This window comes from Micropterus salmoides, unplaced genomic scaffold (assembly GCF_014851395.1).
Source record: "Micropterus salmoides isolate LMB-PRFRI ecotype aquatic unplaced genomic scaffold, ASM1485139v1 Ms_hic_scaffold_4, whole genome shotgun sequence".
NCBI classification, from domain to species: domain Eukaryota; kingdom Metazoa; phylum Chordata; class Actinopteri; order Centrarchiformes; family Centrarchidae; genus Micropterus; species Micropterus salmoides.
In genome coordinates, this window is record NW_024043372.1 from 29,016,778 (window position 1) to 29,037,960 (window position 21,183).

Here is a 21,183-nt window from a genome sequence, read left to right on the forward strand (position 1 = left end):
AGGAGAATTTTGGTGAAATTTAGGCATTGGGTAAAAGGCGATAAGCAAACAAATGTGGAGTTTGTTCATGATTTGGCTTCCCATTTTCACTGTTAGTGCTCATCCACTAAAGCTGCTGATTTTGACAGTCTTTGTGAGCTGATTGTGTTGAGCAGTTGACACTATTCCTCAACCCATTGCTACTTATGCAAATGAGCAGAAGCCCACCACTATGCTTTAAGCAGCTCAATTAGCTGATGATTTTGTGTTGACGCGTAAAGGTAGTTCTCCAGATTGGAAAAATAGGGATTAGCTGTGGTAATTGCCATAGTTAACAGTCCCAGTGGTATTTACAATTTGTAGCAACATCCTCATGATAAACCTGAGAATGTTTGATGAACGAAGGCTGCCTGAATGCCCTAGTTTGAGTGTCGATGAGAAGAGACAGAGTCACCCTGACCTTCAGGTCCTCTGAAGGATCTTAAAGACCCACGTTCATTGGCTGCATCCTTTGTAGGATCCATACCTTGAACTGGGACACAGTAATAGTGTGCTGAGGATGACATTGCACCCACATAATGATTCATTTGGTATAATACTTCTGACCCGAGGGTCATATTTGTAAAACGCATAGCTCAAATCAAGCAATCTGATTGATTGTAAGCCATGGTATAACTATATATATAAGCTGTGCTGTCTAATTTCTTTAGACATTTCAGTAACACTTGAGAAAAAAAACCTTAGTGTAGCAAACTGCTATAAAACCACCGCTGTGGGGGACAACAATGGAGGAGTGGATTGAGCAGTGCATATCTCCCGCCGAACCTAAAAGATGACATGCAGAGATATGTAAGGAGGAAAAAACTAAACTAACTAAATGAATAGAACACCTTTGAAAATAGGCCATCAAATGCTTTGAAAACTGGTGTAAGGATAAAGGTGTAGTTTTAGACCTTAAGACACCGTCAAAGAAGTGGGTCATTAACATTTTACAATATTTCTATGCCACTGTCAAAAATGGCAGCTATGTTGATCTCCCTGCTGGATTAAATTGCTCAGTCGGTCCAGGTATCTCCTCAAAGATTCAGAGTTTACAACATGCAAAAATGTATTCACCAGTGTAGTGAAAACTCATAGAAAGACTTCTAAGGACTTCATCGTGTGTCAATATCAGAGGATGACTTCAAAGCGATAAAGAAGGTGCTGGATCCCAACACTCCGGGGGCTCTAGTAAACAAAGTGTGGTTTGACGTTCAACTATGCAAGGAAATGGAGGGCAATCGGCAGCCCAAACCCACGTCATCCACCATCAAAAGAGACCAAAACTGGCTTAAATATACAACTCTGGCTTTGAACGAGCATATAAAGAATCACAAAGACCCACAGGGGAAGAATGAAGAGAGCACATATGATGAGCCTGACGATCCTCTGCCCTGTTTCATCTATAGAGAAATATGTCTCCCACCTACCCTTGGATGCACAAGCCTTATACCTTCACTGAAAAAGACAAGTGATCTGCGTTGTCGATAGTGTTTGGTATGTAGGCCTATCACATATTCTTTTGATCTGAAGTTATTAAAAAACAACTATTTGTAGGGTAGTCTATCATGACTGTTAATGACCTAATCTACAGCAAATGTAAAAAGTGTCATTTGCTATGTGTCACAGGTACACTTGAGAGCCAAAGGGCATTAATCATCTTGTCAAAATGTTGCCCAGAATATGCAAGCAAGCAGAAACGCAGAAGAAATAAACTAACCGCTGCCTCCTCAGCAACATGATTCAGAATGCGGTTCTTGACACGAGAGAGGTTATGGCTGTAAGTGTAAAAGGTCTTTCTAGAGCTACTGGCGACTGAAACTCGGTGACCAGAGAAAGTGGAGCAACATCCTCGCCACCCCAAGCGACACACCTCAACTAACAAAACATGCAAGCCTGTAAGCAGTTTTCAGTCATTCCACTGATGCTGGACAGTTTTTCAGTGGTTGCACAATGAATGGCACAAATTAATAGAAATAAATAGCCAAATGATGAAATAAATTTGTGATAAAAAATGATACAAAAAAAGATCTGTTGCATAACCGCCTTGCACTATGTGCAGGCAGCCAGGAGGTCCTATTCCTTTGTAAGAACAATGTTTTATAAACATGTTAATAAAAACAGTTTAAATTAGAATGTGTCTATAACTTTCATATTGCCATACTTTTTAACAATTTTGTAAAAGCAATAGCTCACTCCAGGACATATATGATATATTGTGATCATATCAAAGCGAAGGGGCCTTGTTCAACCTGATCTGATCACGGCCTGTTGTGAGCTACTGCCTGATTATAAATGCAAAAATTTGTTGTTGTTTAATTTTTTAGAGACATAAAATGTCTTTCATTTCTAAATATATACAAATTTCAACATGCATTAATTGGTTTTCCTCAGACATAAGGCTGTTGTAAAGCTTGACTGGTCATGAGCAGCCTCCCTTGGAAAAAAGACATTGATTTTTCTGCTTTGCTGGCTCTGAAGAATAGCACCTATCCACACATTTCTTTATCCTCTTGAAGCCATGAATGCCACTCTTTTTAGAAGTTAGATTAGCGAGCTTTTATACCATATTAGATTAGCTAGCTTTTATACCATTAAAAATCATTGGGCCCATTTTGACAAATTGAACTGAAGTGAAGAAATTACCTTTGTAAACGGATTAGGATTTATATAAAATGTGTGTAGGATCATTTTAACCTGTGCCAGTGTAGATGATGTTCTCTGCTCAAGTTTTCTCTTTTTTTCCAACCATATTTTTTCCTTGACTCTAGAAAAGGAACCTTGCTGCTGAATAACGTCTTTGCTGTAATAGCTGTTCTGCTGCTGTCCCTGGGTGAGACGGCCAAATCTTTTGAGATGCTCATCATTGGCCGGCTCATAATTGGGGTGGACTCTGGTAAGTGTTTAATTTACTATAGGTTGGAGCAGTATGTTACTTTCTATACTCACCACTCACCAGGCAGTGGACAAAAGTCACTGTGAAGGAAAGCACTGCATGATAGAGAGAAAATTACAGACAGTTGCAGACCTTGACAGCGTATTGGACTGTATAATTAAGTCTGATCGAAAGTCACACAAAGAAACTAACTGGGAAAGAAATGTACATTGTAATGAGTTTTTAGAAAATTACTTCCATTCTATGTGAAAAGATAATACTGGAAGGTGCAAATCCTAAAGATTAATATAGGCTTGTGATGTAACCTAACCTTGAAGAAAAATCTATAGGAATTAGCAGATATTGTGGATAGAGTACTTGACAAACCTGAATGCTTTGATGATCAGTAAAAAAAAAGACTTGATTAAAGATCTGACTTTCCTTTCTGAATGCACGTCTCCTGCCATGCCATGTCATTGTGGGTTGTGTTACATGCAGACCAAAAGTCTAGGGAGATGAAATTGTGGTTATAAAAAAATGATCAGACAGTATCTTGACTTAAATAAGCTGATCATGCTGCTGATCATGTGAAAATCAGAAATTATAAATTGATGATTTGTAAGTGAAATATACTTATTTTGAATGTCTGATTTGCACTTAACTCCTGACGCACCTCTTGTTTGGGTAAACAAGTGCCAGGTCTATACGACTTTGCTTTGTGCTACACTTTGACTGCACTGCATACAATTGGCTGATCATCACACTCGCCACTGCCAATATTACCAAAAAGTTATGTTATGTGTGTGTTTAAAGTTATCTGTATAAGGATTAAAAGATTATTTGAGCTGGCTAACATCCTATTGACTAATAGGTGAGCATTATATAAAGAAAAGGGCTCAGAAGCAATATACACCTCAGCATCAATGTCCATAAGATGCGTGTTACCTGAAATACTCTACACATTCACTGCAGAGCACAAACACTTGTTTACAATTTCTAAAGCATGGGAACTGATTTGTGCAAAAAGCTGTCTGAGGATTAAATGTTCTACCACCGCTGACCATTTCTAATGCACAGGCCATAACATTGCTACACAATACAAGACAGTTCAACACAGAGGCGACCTGGTATAATAGTTCAGGAAATCTAATATCAGACCAATCTCCACATTCACTCCACTCACTTTGTTGAAATATTTGTCCATTTGCTGTTTATCCCAGTAACATTTAATTTACTTTTAGTTTAAAAAAGACCAAGATAGTTAAAAACAGCCAAGTGTCTTCAATTTCAGGAGTTAGTCAATTGCACCTCAATAATTAAAGCAACAGAAATAAATAATCATATATATATCATTTTTATGCACTTCTGGAGTGTTTGTTTTACCTACCTTTAATGCGCTTCCTCTCAGCTGCGCCTTTTCTCTTTCTCTTGTTCTCTCTTCTCCACACTTTAGGCTAATAAGCTTGCCAAGCTTCAGCCTTTTTGAAATGGTGCTGGAAGTTGAATACTGTCAATGCAAGTGTTAGGATGTGGATTTGGATGTATGCATTTCTGTGGAAAAACAAAACAGACTGAGCTACAGATTCGGGAACAATTCAAACATACAATATGTTTTTACAGACTGCTGAAGGTTTAAGATAAAATAAACTTGGAGGGATACTTTCTCCTGTTATTACTCACAGCTCTACCCATACATAGCAGCCACTCGTTTGGTTTATCTACTGGGCTGTGTGGGGTGCTATCACATAAAAAAGCCATGCCAGTGTATTTCCTCTATAATTTGGAGCGTTTAGGCCAGTAATGTCTTAGTCTTCAGTCTTTTGTCCTTTCCATAGCTAGACCCATTGCATGATTGTAATGTGTTGTTTTTTTCTCCTCACAGGTATAGCTCTCAGCGCCCTCCCCATGTACCTGGGCGAAATTACGCCACAAAATATCAGAGGTTTCATTGGCCAGTTCAACTCCATCCTGATCTGCTTGGGAGTGTTCATAGGACAAGTGCTTGGGCTGCCCGAGCTGCTGGGTCAGGTCAGTGTTGTTATAATACATACTTACATTACAGGTATTTTAAGGGGACATTTTGAACACTAGAGTTTAGATTCATGCTTAGTGCAATCATTTGTATTACTGGAGTTAGAAAAACCAAACTTGGACAACAAATTGGAGCCTGGATTGAGCACAGGAAAAGATTGTTGATTTACTGACTTTGTATGTCATTTGAAAAGTTAATGCTTTTTCTCTTGACGTTAAGTGAATGTGAGTTATTGACTTAACATTAGATGCTGACTTTAAAGCTACTACTAGTAAAATGTGAGTCCATTAGCTGCCAGATATCTGTTGTTGCCATTTGTCACTTGTTCCAGCTCACTTTGTAAAGAGAAGACAAACAAGAAACAGTAAAGGGAACATAATAAGATCTGTGATATATATCCAGATGCTTTTTTTCCTTTTAAATATTTTAAAAGAGATTTATTTTGTTTATTTCAGTTGGATTTGAAAATGAATAATGGAGTAAACTGGTGTCAGGAAACAGGTTATTTTTCCTCCAGATCCTGGTGTACCTTTGCCACTTTCTAGAAGATAAAAAACCCATATCCCCAGCCCAAACATTTTTCAACACATTGCAATGCTTAGTACTGCAATGATGTAAATTCCTTTCAACTGTGCCATAAAATATTTAGTGTGGAGTCTAATTTAAGGAGAGGACTACACTGTGGGTCACAGTTCATGGACCACTTTATTTATTCAACACAAATGCTCATTGTATTCAATAGCTCTAACACATAAATTTGGGTTTTGGGTAAATACAGTGAAAGATTCAAGCTCGAGCCCATGTAGATCCATCTCATTAATTCAGATGGAGTCAAAAGGAAATCTTTTTTTGCATCCAATGCCTGCTCTTGTGCACTTCCTTTCTTGCCGACTGATGGTTCGTGGAGGGCTGTGGGGTCATTGGTGTGTGTGTGCATGCAAGTGTGTGTGCAGGTATAAACTCTGTTATCCTAGCATAGCTAATATTACATGCTGTGAATAGTTATGCGGTGTATGGGCCACAGATGGACATATGTGGTGCCTGTTTGCCTCCTCACCCCCCCTGTGCTGGTTCTGTGCCCAGCCTTGTTCACCTACCTCTCCACATACTCTGATTTAACTCCGTTATTAGGTTTAAATGCCAAAATTTCCCCATCTGTCAGTGGAGCTGATGAGTGGCAGAGTTCTTTAACTCTACAGCAATAGTCCGGTGGATAAATTCATTTTGACTTGACATAAGAGCTTGAGTTCTTACCGGGGAGAAAAAGACTCCTCTGCTCAGACTTGATTTTCTCTCACTTTTCACTGGGCAAATGAATAGCGCAGGCTACCTGATGGCTACATCTCTTCCTCAGCCACTTGAGTAAAATACTCACGTTTTTACCCTTCACACTGTGTGATTGGTTCTGTCTGTCTCTTGTTTCAGTAAGATATCAGCAGGAATTCTCAATCACACCTTGTTTACCCTGGAGGAAATGTTATCCACTTTCCTCCCATATCACCTTAATGCCCACCGTACACAAGTTAAGCCATGTTGACTCAGCCTACTGCTGAGGCGTTTTCCTGACAGGGCTCCAGTATTCATCTATAATATGGATTATTAATGCTAGATTTTCAGTTTATCTTTTAGAGCTGGAAACAGACATTAGCCTACGGCACATTTGCCTTGAAAGCCAAATACACTTGTGTAATGTGAACGCTCCTGCCACATTCTGTTGACTTTAACTCACTGTTTACTGTTGGCACTGTGCTAAAAAATTAATGACCGAATGCATTTTCATCTAAATTGCTTCCCCAGATTTAAAGCACGCAGTTATATTTTTTGGCAGCTATGTCTGTTCAGAAAGTGTCAGAATCAGGATCTGTGGCATAAATGTGACTTATTATCTGAGGGTGACCTTGCATTCCTCGTTGCTGTTCTTCTAGGGTTAGCCCAAAACTGTATTGTGGTGGGAAGTTTGTTTTTGAGTGAGCATAATTTCATCATATTGATTGATGAATAAGTAAAGAGTTTGGAATCTTATTATCCCTGTTAAACTGAAGACGCTCTGTGCCAAACTGACAATAAAGGATATATACATAAAGAACTATGAATACTTGATATGACAATTAAAGTCAGTAACCTGAGATGTTTAGAGGGCTTTCAGTTGTCCTGTTTTTTAAAAAATTTTATTTATTTTATTTATCTATTTTATTTATCTATTTTATATTTGTATTTGCTCTGATCATAGTAATGTACAACTCAAGAAAAAAATATTTAAAAGGTCATTCACAATCAAAACAAAACTCTTATTTACACATTACATGATCGACAAGGAGCAGGGAGAGGAAAAATACAATTTGTCAACCCTTTCCTCAAAACAACAACCAACATTCACAAAACAAATCAAGAGCCATACATAATAATTTACCATTAACTAAGGAAATACAACACCTAACAACATGAAATAGTCTGTTCTTTCTTTAAACATTTTATTGAACTGATACACCCTTTAAATCATTCTGTAGAGTAATTCCACAGTTTGACGCCAACCACTGAATAATTATCACTTAGTCACCTTTTCAGCTGCTCTCCTATTTTTGGATTTTGCAACAATGGATCTAATTTCACTTTCACTCACTTCTCCAAGAAACATAACACTTTACTTCCCCCATTAAAGCCACCCTCTATTTTCCCATTGTTATGTTTTTAATAGTATTTGCAAGATTTGGCTCAACATTTACAACAAAGAAATATAATTAATTTACCATATCATTAATGTTTTTTACAATCTTATTATTGTCATTATTATTGTACTAATGACATGACTGGACACAGATTTCATTCCTGTTACATTGTTTAGAATTTAGAATTACCTTTATCATTTTTATTTTCTGTTACTGTTTTATTATAATATACTTTCTTGGCTTGTCTCATTGTATGTGTTCTATGTTCTTTGTTCTAAATTTGATGAAGTCGTGGAAAAGTTTGTTTTTCTAATGAAGTATAAGTTTAAAATAAATAAATAAGAAAATACTGACATATTGGACACATTTTGTGTTGCATTTTCTAGGGGTGTCACAATTTCAATTATAAATCTAAAATTGGATGTCCAAAGGAAAAAAATGCGTACATCAGTGGTGGTCTGTAGTGGCAATTTTCAACTTGACACCATGGCCACTGCCAGAGTCTCTGGTGTATCACAGTTCTTTGATTGACCCTTGCTGTCCACTGTCACAAAGGGTGTCTAACTAGTTCAGTGTGTCACCTTCCCTGCCTGCTTTTACTCTAATGCATCATGTCTGTCATCACACTTGATCGGAGAGAGATTCAATTGCGTCAAATTAGAGCCGGCCGATATGGGATTTTTAAGTCCTATACCGATTTCAATATTTAAGATTTATAAAATCCGATAGCTGCTATATCCGCCGATATAGTTTTTCCCCCTTATTATAAGAAATGCATGACATAAACAAAGATTATGCCTAAATTGTTATGTTGAGACAATACCAAGGTACCATGACATAATGCAGCATAAAAAGAAACTTTTTAATTGTAATCAATAGTACTTTGAACAAAAGTACAACAAAATTGATCAAGGTTTTGATGAATAAGAGTAAAATAAAACAAAACAAAACAAAAGGTAAAGTAAAGTAAATAGTGTATGTATTGTGGGGACCAGGAAAACAAACTGCTATTACTACTACGAATAATACCATATCTGATGTCATTGCTATAATAATAATGATAAACATTACACTTAATGCATTACTACATAGGCAAATAATTAGATATATATATATTTTTTTGTCATTCAATAGTTATTACCTTACATATAATCTGCCTCAATGAGTACTTTCTAAAACATATCGTCTATGGTACAATAACATAGAGGAAATGCTGCTGTTTAAATAATCTCATGAGGGACGGATCCGACTCTCTGTTTCTCTTTTTTAATAGTCATATATCGGCTGTTATAAACGCCGATCCAGATATATCTGCAAGTAGCTTATATCGGCTGACAATATCTACAAAACGATAAATCGGTCGAGCTCGTTTGAATAGCAAGCACCAGATAACAACCTTCTCAATGCTAGCACATGCTTGGTTTTTTAAGAGGTCTATCATGAAATTATTATTGTTGATGCTTCCAGTTTGACAAATCAATCACTGCTCACTGAAACACCCAATTCAGAATGGAAAACTGCCTCTTTCGCTCGTGAGGTTAATAGGGGAACACAAACTGGTTTGCTAACATCTTTTCTATTAGCATTTTGTTATAAAAATGAAATAAAAAAGTAAAGTAATACAAATAAAAACCTATTGAGTTAAGAATTTAGAATACCTTTGTAGTGAGTGGATCTGTTCTTCTGGACTTGTTAAATTCTTGAAGGTGCACCTGTTTACATTAACCACAGCAACAGCAGTTTCTGCATACCTACTGAGACAAGACAGCATGGGACTGTACAGCATCTGCATAAGTCTGTGTCATTGTTTGCATATGATTACATACTTCAAAGCCGCAAACAACTAGACTGCATCTACATACAGTTTTGTTTGGGGCTTGCACTTGCCGTGATGGATGTGCATAACACAGAATTGCACATTTCCAGCAGTGCATTTTCTTTCATTCCAACAATGATGCTTAAGAGCAACAAACATATTTCTAAGCAGGTGGGGTTTTTTGGATGAAGCTCCTTTTCACATAATTTCTAAGGGCCCATGTCTATACTGCATGAAGGCTTGAGTATTGTTTTGATGAATTGTTTTTCTGTCAGCTTCTCCATTTATTTTCCACAAAAGAAAAATATTATGCGCTTCTATGCCAAGTTTCTTGTTTTGGATTAAAAATGACTGACACCTTTTCAGCCACTGTCCAAACCAAATGTGTTTCCTAAATCAATGAGTATTTTCACTTTCAAATAAAGTGAAGAAAGAAATCAATTCTGGTGTATGTCTTGAACTGTGGATCCCCCTGGTCTTGGTTTCATTTTTTCAAGTTCTCCTCTCCTATTTTCCTCCACTGTCACCTTGCACTGACATTCACACATGGGCATAGTGTCTGAGAATCTAGCAAACAGGTACTCATTTCTAATTTATAAGTAGTGGTTTGTCCCATCCATCATTTCGACCTGCAGACCACCTTTATAAATATCATATGGAGTTGTGTGTCTTCACTCACAGGCACTGTTATTCATATCACTTCAGTGCTTCAGGCCCACCTGCTTCCTTTTCATTTGATAAGAACATTACAGACATATGTGACATATTTGATGATACTGCCACCATGGTCTTTGCAGGCATTTGGTTATAAGACTCAAACAGGTTTCCTCCCAGTGGAGGCTTCTGTTAATGGGAGCTAGCCTAAGTGTCATTTGTTGTGGGGTGCGAAATGGTGATACTCTTTGGCAAATGGTAATTACTCTAACCTTTATGCTTAGGAACTGACCTTCTCTGTTTAATACAGCATTACAGCAGGAACAGTCTATCAATGAACTCCCCTGAGACACTGAGCTCATCAGCATGCCTCAAACATAGCTTACACCAATATGGTTACATTCAGTGGCCTTAATGAGCCCTTATCTATACTCTGTATCCTCCATCACACCCGCCTTTGGCTTCAGAGGGTTGTGTAAATGGGCCAAAATAATCCATGTATATGGAGATGGGCCACTGAGGTGCAATTTATTTTAGATGGTTATCAAACCGGAGAATATGGTGTTCCAAATGACTAATATTTGCCTTTAGGTACTGTTTATGATTTCAGTTCTTTGCAGTTTAACAGCACACTATGCTGATAAACATTCAGGCATTGTTGAAAATTAAATTAGAAAAAAGGAAAGTAATTGTTTTGTACCTTCACAGGATATTAATAGAGTTGCTCAACATTGTTGGAAATACACTTCACTTTCTTGCTGAGAGTTGATGAGAAGATGGATACCAATCATATGTTTGTACAGTAAATGCGAAGCTAGAGCCTGTAATATAGTATTGCACAGGTGTGACAAGTGTTGTGTTTATATACATATATATATATATAATTATAAATGCAACACTTTTGTTTTTGCCCCCATTCATCATGAGCTGAACTCAAACATCTAAGACTTTCTCTATGTACACAAAAGGGTACACAAAAGGCTATTTGAGGCTTCTCTCACAAATCTGTCAAAATATGTGTTAGTGAGCACTTGTCCTTTGTCGAGATAATCCATCCACCTCACAGGTGTGGCATATCAATATGCAGATCAGACAGCATGGGTTTTGGACAGGTGTGCCTTAGGCTCAGTGTGTGTGTGTGTGTGTGTGTGTGTGTGTGTGTATCTATGCTAAGCTAAGCTAACTGTCTCGTGGCTCTAGGATAAGATATCCAAGTGGTAACAATCTTCGGACCTAATTCTTGCCAGGAAAGCAAATAAGTGTATTTCTCAAAATGTATTTTCTTACCGTCGTCCCCTTTAATGCCAACTTAAAACTTATAACTGTTTAACCTGAGGTCACATTTCATTTAAACCTTTTAGGCCTCTCTGGACCTGAGCAAACAAGTTGTGAACACAACATTGACATATCATCACCTTTTAGGTTGATATGGCAAACTCGTTACCTAACAGTTGTTTATTTACTCATCCAGTAGTTACTGAGTAACATTAATATTCATTTGGAGTGGTGTTTCTGTCTGATGAATGTAAATCCAATTTCCACTCTCTTGGTCTCCGCCAGCTCCTGTGGGAAATGTTTGTCTCTTGAGCTAAATGTTTCAGTACTTCCCCAGCTAGTCGCTAACTGTGTCTGCCTGTCTGCAGAGTTGGTAGTGTACAATGGGTTTCAGTGGGTGACCCCTTTAACTGTTTTCACATTATCATTTGATACATTGGTATTGTCAAAATATCGATTATAGCCGTCTAATTAAGTCAGCGCTACATATGAACTCTTCCTGTAAGGTGTGAATCCCAGTGAAATACCAGTTCTGTAACCTATAAGGAGCGCTGCTTTAACATCTTATGAATGGGACAGAACACACCTGCAAGGGCCACTTGTCAATTTGCTCTTCTGACAGCAGGCTCTCAGAGGAGCTGACATTCATTACAAACAGCTACAGGCAGGGGGGATGATGTGCTTTTCTTCTTATCCTGGCAGATCTCCACCTAAAGGCTGAGATTCTGGTGACGTGAGGTTTTTACCAACAAGGTTTTCATTTTATGAGAATTTAATGTGGAAGGGGTGTTGTGTTATCCTATTTACAGACGGACAGTTACTCCAGAGAAATATTTCAGGTAGTGGGCAGACCACTGAGCCATGAATAGAAAAAAAGCAGTTCCTTCCCCTCACTGAGTTAGCTGTTATCTATGGACATAGCATTTTTGTACTTTTACGTTTCAAAGTTTATGGGTTGTTGAATTGATAAAAAGATTTATTGACCACTCACTTGCATTCCCTGGATAAGTGAACATTGAAATATAAATATTATGTAATCCCAAGGTTTCTTAATGTAATGCTTCTTGTAACCCCTGCTGTGTTACATCTCACCGCCCTCTGCAGAAATAAAGATTTGCAATTAACTGTTGCTGAATAATATTAGCTTATATCATTGGATACACCTCAGATGTGGGTCACCTGACATTTCCATTACCTCTGAGAAGTAACCTGTGGTCGGACCCCTCTCTGGCTGTGTTATGGTCCTCCTACAACAGCAGCCAAGGCTTTGAAATAATGCACATGCTCCTCGGTGTTGTTCCTCTCAGCTCACGACAACAGACATGTGTTTCAACCTCTGCTTTTGCATAGTCACAGGATGATAATGTACACCCTGCAGCCTCTGCAAAAGATAAGATGAGAGGAGAAACTACAAGACTCTTGCAATACAGCAATAAACCATTTGTCTGCTTTGTGTAGTTTACTGTAAAGAAGGATCACTCTAGGCCATAGCAGGGCTGTGATTTATCACTAGGGTTGATGGGATCAGGGCTCAGAAGGGAGAGGCAGCCTGGCTCACCCAGCTTGCCCTAGTTAAAAATAGCTATTGGTAGACACCATAATGCATTTAGGTGTGTGTGTGGGCGCAATTATTATTCTTTACTTGTCAAGTCAACTATGGTTTTCTATGTCTACCCCTTATAGGCACAGTCCAACCTGGTTACTAGGTGTCATATACTTTATTTCTACATGCTGTAAACCTCCCTTGATAATGCATTCAGTCAACTTTTGTCTTTCTTGGGACATGCCTGTTTGAATCCAAATTATTAGTTTGCGAGTGCAGTCAACATCAGCGTCCTGTATTATATCATACCAGAAAATTTTATTGAGGTAAAAACATTAGATTTTTTATTGTATGTACTGTATATAGCACAAGCAAAAGAAAAAAATGCTTGAATTAAATCCCCCACACTCATCTCCAGCTGAGATAAGGCGACCTACAGCTCAGCATGACTTGAGACCTCTGGTTTGTGCAGCATGCTTTTGTTTACACAGCTCACCCAGGATTTAGTGCTCAGGGGATCAGAGAGAAGAATTGGACTTTTACCAGTGTAGTCAGAGGCTAAAATGCATATACGTCATATGATTTTTTCATATTCAAGAGGAGAAAAAAAAAGTATCTCTGAAGGGCCTTACTGAGAAGAACAACTCCAACATTTTTTACAGCTACCACAGATTTCCATTGTACACTACCGATCAGTTTTAGAACACCCACATTTTTCTAGTTTATATTGAAATATAAGTATTTAATTCCAGTGAAAAACCTTAAGCAGTAAAATGCTTTTTGGGACACCTGTAGAAATTTGTTTTTGCATCAACTTTCATGGCTTCATTTACTTCCATTGCTGCAGAATAACCAAAGAGAATGACAAATTTTAGCTCATCAAAACTGAGAATAATGGATATTTCAGAGATAGAAAATTTTTCATGGATCAAGTAATGAGTTAAGTTACTTCAAGTAATTTCCACAGCTGTCCCAATTTATAAACACTTTGTTGTGTGTTAAAACGTGTTAAAATACCCTCAGAAGCTTTATTTGTACAATATTACAACTAAAAAGGCAATTAATGAAGGAAGACAGACCAGCTGGTCATCAGTTGATCCTACAGTGAAATAATGAACAAAACTCCTTAATTTATTTGTTAATTTTACATCTCTGAAATGTATGTTTTGGTGATCTGGACTTGAACTACTTATATTTCAATAAAAACAAGAAAAATTGTGCTCTACCTGTTTTTAGAAGGAGCAACTACCTAGTGAACATAATTGATTTATAGAGCATTTAGCTGCTAAAGAACCAGATGTTTCCCTCGCGAGTAAGTGGAGACCAAAAACAGAGCTAAAAGGAGAGTGAATACTGGGCTTGCATTTGTCATGTGGACAGAAACACAAATTCAAATACATGATATTGCTCCATGTCTGCTGGATGTGTAAATAACAAATAGTACAGCTTTTATGCTACCCCCAAGTGGCCAACAACAAAAACAACAACAGTACATTATAGGAATACTACTTTAAATTACATAATTAATTTCAATCAGTTGGACTGTTGAAATCTTTTTGCCACACCATTGAACGTGCATTATACTGTACAGTCTAGCACATAACTCTACACTTTAAGTGTAATGATATTTTGGTGGACGAGCACTGCAGACTCTGTAACTTGTAAATGTGCAGACAACTTAGGCTGAATACATCAGCCATTAAATTAAAGTGAATTGCATATTTTAAAAAGGTTTACAGTCTGATAAGATTTTTTTCACCTAGTAGAGGTTAGACAGCTGAATCCCCAACAGACTTCTTATGAGTTGAGAGCTGACATTTTCTCTCCAAAGGGCACCTCCTTTCCACAGTCTCTGCATAACTACAAACATCCCTTCCCATTTGCTCAAGTGAGATCATGAAGCATAGATAGTAATAGATGGGGCTGTGCTCTTGTCATCTTTCCTAATGTTTTGCATGACGTATGTAAATAGAGTACAATGTAGTGTAGTGTATAAGTCGCACCAGTGACTGATGTCAGGTCAGTGACCTAATCCTTCATCAACACAGACTGCTCCTCACACTACTTTTAATAAGGAGTAGGACGACTACACTATTTGTCACTTTTGTATCAATTAAAGACACACTTTATATTCAGTACAAAGGCATTTCTCAGGACACTATAACATTTTTCAGTAAAAATCTTGTAACTCAGGAATGATAATTTAATCTACAAGGTTAACCTGAATGACTCAAGTGCTCTTTGCTGTTGCTGTTGTTGAAAAGCACTCAACTGAAAAGAGTATGTTTAATACCAGCTTCCATACATCTACCAGGCTGCATCCATGCTATATTCACTCCATAATAAAGTTGTGATACAGAAACAAAAGGCACATTTTCCTGCATTACTAAGTTTGAAGATGTTTGGATCTCATAGAATTTTTGTACTTCACCCATCATAACAGTGACTGCTAATAGTTGACTTTATCACATCTATTAAGGCAGGAACACTCTTGACCAAAGTCGCTTCCAGGAGAAGAGGAAGGAGCCACTTAAAAACATCTCTTTGAGCCTGCTATAAATGAATCTACTGTAGCTACTGTTGTAGAAGAAAGTTACCTTTCTAACAAGAATTATGACTTAGTATTGTGTTATTTGTTGGGATGTTGGGGCAAAACCAACCGCAACACTTAAATGTTTTTATATATTATCTTTCTTTTATGTTTTGGTAGATTTTACCATGTTCCTTTAACTTGTGACATTTCACAAATTCACCATTTGCACACAAAGTAGAACACACTGTTATGTTGTATTTAAATGATAATCATCAAGCTTGCAAGTATTCTTAAAGGAGACCTATCATACTTTTCCACATTTTATGACTTTTCTACAATGTTATAAAAAATGAGGTTAAAGTATTTAAAAGAAATCCCTGTGAGGAAAAACTTCAGATTTCCTCCTGTTCTGAACGCTCTGTTTTGAACTGCTTTTTCTACCAAGAGCTCCCTTATAGTAATATGGAGCCAGACTGAGCCAGCTGGTGTTCCATATATGGGCATGTGCTCCTATAGCAACGGCCCAGCAACTGTAGAACAGGCAGACTGAGCAGTCTGCCTGTTCTGCCCATCGACTGTATATAAAAATGGACGTAGTATCCGTGACGTCACCCGTTTGTTTCTGAAGAGCAGTTTTGAAACCCGAATTGGGAGGAGCTGGCTGTCGCCATCTTGGCACCGCGTCACGGTGCGTCACTCCCGGATAACCATGAATGGGCAAAGAGGCGGGTCGTGGGTGGAGCTGAGGTGACGTGTTGCTGAAACCACTCCCGCCTAGCTCGACTTAACCAAGTTAGCTCATGCTAAGGAGCTAATGCTATATGCTACTCTGCATTAGCAGAGGTAGCTTCTAAACTCCCAGTGCTGTACAGTGGAGGAACCATTACCAGTTTATGGTTATTACCAGCTCACAGTCAAGGTAAGACACCGGAAAATATTAAAATAACTCACATATCTGTTATTGACATTATACTTAACAAGGTTTTAAATGCTTTTAAATATATAAATGTGGTAACGTTATTTTGCAACACTAACGTTAGATTTTGTTGAGACCAACGTTAACAGTTAACTATGAATCAGTTATTAATTACGTTAACGTTACAGCTCAAACGAACAATTTGAAGCAAATCAATTAACCCTTTTACATAACGTTAGTTATGAGTCATTTTTATTTAGATGTCACCTAAGTATTTTACTTGTAATAAACGTAATAAGCTAGTGGTAGAGTCCTTAGTTACATGATGGAAGCTGCATAACTTGTAAAACGTTAGCCATGGCTGCTTTCACGTTAATTAATTACCCACACCGCTATTTTGAGTAATGATGCTGCTGTCGGCAGGGCTGTGTGGGATTATTGGACACTTGAGAGAGAAAGGTACTTGTTAAAAGACTCTTGTTGAGGATCTGATGCCTCCACATCTCCTACTCAAAGCTTAAACTGCAAGTAACGTTACTAGGACAACTTGGCTACATGACATTTGACAGCTGATATAAAATTTTCTGTCTTAAGAGGACAACACAAAAACATTTAAAGACTGTCTCCCTTGTTCCATTTCTCCCACTTATGTGACATAGTAGTGCTGTCAACCTTAAAACACTGAGGCATCTTTTAGAAGAGCATCTAAAAAAATTAGAATACTGAGGAAAAGTTCATTGTGAGCATCAGAACCAGACAGAGATTACAGGCGTCAGAAACCTTTGCAGGTCACATTTCTGTATAATTTATAATACAGAAATGTATTTAGGCTATTCTAAAATTTTTATACATTTTGAGATACTGGAGTTTTTATTTCCATGAGCTGTAAACCATAATCATCAAGATGAAAACAAAAAGGGTTTGAAATGCTTCACTTTGTGTAATGAACCTAGAATATATCAAAGATTCACTTTTTGAATTAAATTACATCACTTCTCCACAATATTCTATTTATTAAAGTCTCATCTGTATTGTTTACTTTATATTATTTATATTTCATCACCTGAAGCATTTATTACACATTTTCCTCCTAGAGTCACACTGTGGATCAGATGTCCCACCTGGTGCCAGAGAGCTGCAGAGACCTGGAAGCCTTGTTATTGTCGTGGAAGTCTGTATCTGTTGGCGTGGACTGACGTGGAAAAGCGTTCTCGCCTTCTGTTTATTTTGAGTTTTAAATATTCTCCATATTTGTGTTATAGGTCCATTTAAAAAAAGATATGGTTTATGGTTCACATTGTAATAAATTCTATATATATTAGCACTCCCTGTCTTTACTACTTACTGAAAAGCTGATCGTATCCCTCAGATGCATGAAACATTAAAGCTGAACTCTTGCTAAAGAACATCAGTCTAGTATAAAAGTGAAAATACTACCAACATGTTTCACATGAAATGTTGAAAAGTAATTATGCACTGTATTTCTGTGTGTTTTTACTTTCTACCTTATACTTTAAGATAAATAAGGAGCCATACACCCAGTACCCATAGACTGTATAACAGAGCCTGAAGTTCCTGAAGAGTGCCTTGTTTGCTGCTCTGATATCTCTGAAGTCTAGTTTAAACACAGAATAATGTGGGCACATCCAAACCATCCTGTGGGTAAGTGCTGAAACAAAAAATGATATGCACAGATTAATTATGAATCCCACTAGGTGGTTTTTATTGTGACCTTGCAAACTCTGAGGTGTCTCTGATCAAATGTACTTTTGCATTCTATACAATGTAAGCCACACAAGACCTTCTCAGAGGTCGCAGGAAATGACACCTCGTACAGGGCTTCAAAACTATTCAGTGTTCAGATAATTCTTTTTCACAACAGAGTAACTCAGAGTCACATGTGTCTCTTAAAGAAATGTAAAAATAAAACAGTATATAACATCAACCTTTAATTTTTTACTCTAACACATATGCAAAATGTTAACCTATAAATACCATAATAATATTTTCATTTACAGCTGTTAACTATAACATATTGTTGAGTTTAGATCTCACTATTTCCAATTAACATAGGAAACTGATGATCAATGAAGAATGTGATTTTATCTAAAGTATAATTAGTGAGATAAATTTTATAACAAGGTATTCCTATTACTAAACCATAATAACCATCCATAATATTAAGCTCTTGTCTTGCACTCATGAAAACATCAATATTAATAGGTTACAAATGTAAAAGTAGTTTTGTATGACTTGAAATGTGTTGAAAGAGTTATTATAATGATAGAATCTGTTGATAAGAACCCAGTGTCATAATTTCACATCAGTAGTGTTCAGGTGTTGTGAGTAAAAAGAAAAGGCTGCACAAAACAGGAGCTGAAGAGCTGGAAGCTGGAGCTGTTATCTCCTGTAGAGCTGGACACAGCAAATCACATCTGGATTGTTCTGTAATCAGCTCCTCTAGTACCTGTAAAGACAACAATGGGTAGACAGTTAAGCAGCTTCTTCCAAAGTGCCATAAAGCTACTGAACTCTGAGATTGCCTCAGCATGATAACCATTCTGGCATGTCACAGTAATTAGAGGTGGCAATGTGAAATACACTGTTTACTAATATGTGTGATATATGGTTTACTGCTAGACACTGCAATAATAATCCATGCTGCTAGACACCTGTTGACTACTCAAGTCAGATCTTATTGAATGTTTATTATAAGGATCTTATTTTATATTTCTTATTGAACTGTACTACCTTTTTGGCCAAATTCTAATCCACCAAACAAACTCAGAGGTGGCTCTCACACACCTAATTTCTCACTTTAACTAAACCATTGCCTTAGTTACAGCCCAGATACCTGTCTGCAGGTATATTGCTCATTATATGCTGACAAAAAAGGTCTGTCTCTACAAACATCTGTTCTGCCGAATAATGCATCCACCTCTTAAGCTCCCTATCAGAAATGTTGCTGATCAAATGCAGTTATCACCTCAGACTGTTTGCTGAATCACAAGGAATGCTACATCTACTAAGTGTAATAACTTATTGATGACTCTAAACATCCTTCAATATGAACTTTGAATCAGTCATCCCCACTGATGAACCCCACAAAGAATATATTATATTGTTTTTAAGTGTACAGCTCTCCTCGGCGGTCAAGCAGAACCCTGCAGCCGCTCCCACCTCGGCTCTCTGCTTTTAAACCCTTCGTGTCCATCGGGATCAGTTGCAGCCACTTATAATAGTATCTAACTAGTATCTAACTGAACAGTGACTCTGTTACAGTACGTAACCTTAGCCAAATCTAACATTGCCCGTTTGTAAAGTGAACATAACATCAGCTCACAGAGCTGAGCCAGAGACATTTAGCTGAGCCACACAGATGCCTTTTCTTCAAAGCATTATCACCCTAATGTCTAACACTAAGGTTAATCTAATACATTTGGCATCTCTCTTCTTGCAGACTTGTCTTTGATTCCTTAAAAGCTGCGGTTAGAACACACTAACTCCCGTTAACTTAGCATTGTTAGCAGCTTGGGGCTGCTCGTATCTGGCTAATTAGCGTAACGAGCTAAGCTAACAACCTATATGCCGACAGCGATACCTGTTAAATATTGTTAACACATAAATAAAATTATGACATGGAATGGAACATGGACTTCCTGGAGGTTCTCTCTCCAATAAATCACACAGCCGGCCATTGTTCATCCGGTATCTGCATGTAGAAATGTCCAAACGGCTCCAACAGGCTGTGCCTCAGAGCTCAGTGTAGCTGAGTGAGGCTAACAGACGGCCGACCGAGTGCTAGCAGTGACAGGAGCCATAGACACCTGTCACTCAAAGTGGCCATGCCCCTATTAATGCAGAACTTTAAGGCTTAATATATTTTAAACAGGTGATACAGGTTATAAAAAAATTCACCCCCCTCACAGTTGTCATGAGGGGCAAAATTATATATACACTAAAACCATCTTTTGCACCAGGCTGTAAACACGTTTTATTCTGCTGTAAAGTTGGGCATTTTAACATGGGGGTCAATAGGAATTGACTCCCTTTTGGAGCCAGCCTCAAGTGGCTGCTTGATGAATTGCAGGTTTTCGGTCTTCCCGGGAAAGCTTCAGCCCAGAGACCAGAAGTTTGCCGCTTAGTTCTGCCCAGCAACAACAGCCTGGTAACATGCTTCAGATCTTGGCCAATCAGAAGACAGTGGGCTTTGAGAAGGGGGGGCCTTAAAGAGACAGGAGCATTTGCAGCTTGTTTCACACAGAGGCTGAAATGGAGCCCTACATGAAGACTCAGTATAAGAAAAGAAAATATTTTTTTGAATATTGAATCATGCAAAGCTGCCATACAGGAGTCGCAGAACTACAATATAGGGCTGGAAAAGAAGTTTAATAGGTCTCCTTTAATGAGAGGATGATGTGCATCAAGTTATTGCATGGGACATTATATAGCAGCAGTATGATATAGCTGTTTTATCCAACTTTTTTGTATAGTGTGGGTATAAGCTCTTTCATGTCTGTTGCTTTAATGTGGTCCTTTTGATGATGTTTGGACTGCAGGAGTCCAGGTGGAACTACCTATTTTCTTTCCTGGCATTGCCGGCAATGCTGCAGCTGTGTGTGCTGCCCTTCCTCCCAGAGAGTCCTCGCTACTTACTGATGGAAAAGAGGGATGAGGCTGGAGCAGAGAAGGGTATGTATTGCATACACTAACAGAATCACGTGCCATCATTCTCACTCTAGTACATCTAGAAAATGCATACAGGCTACACTTTAATACCTCAGATAAATTTGTGCTTGTTATCTTTTAAGAGCGACCTCTGGTCTACACCAATCACATGCACACACAACCGTTT

The 21,183-nt window shown here is 37.8% G+C and overlaps 1 protein-coding gene across 1 annotated transcript in view; it reads left to right on the forward strand.

Annotated features, from left to right (window-relative positions):
* Positions 1–21,183, forward strand: part of slc2a9l2 (solute carrier family 2 member 9, like 2) — a 144,831-nt gene that overhangs the window by 30,050 nt on the left and 93,598 nt on the right. The window contains 3 exon segments of the mRNA XM_038697097.1: positions 2,790–2,914; positions 4,776–4,921; positions 20,888–21,020. Coding sequence (XP_038553025.1) covers positions 2,790–2,914; positions 4,776–4,921; positions 20,888–21,020 — 404 coding nt within the window.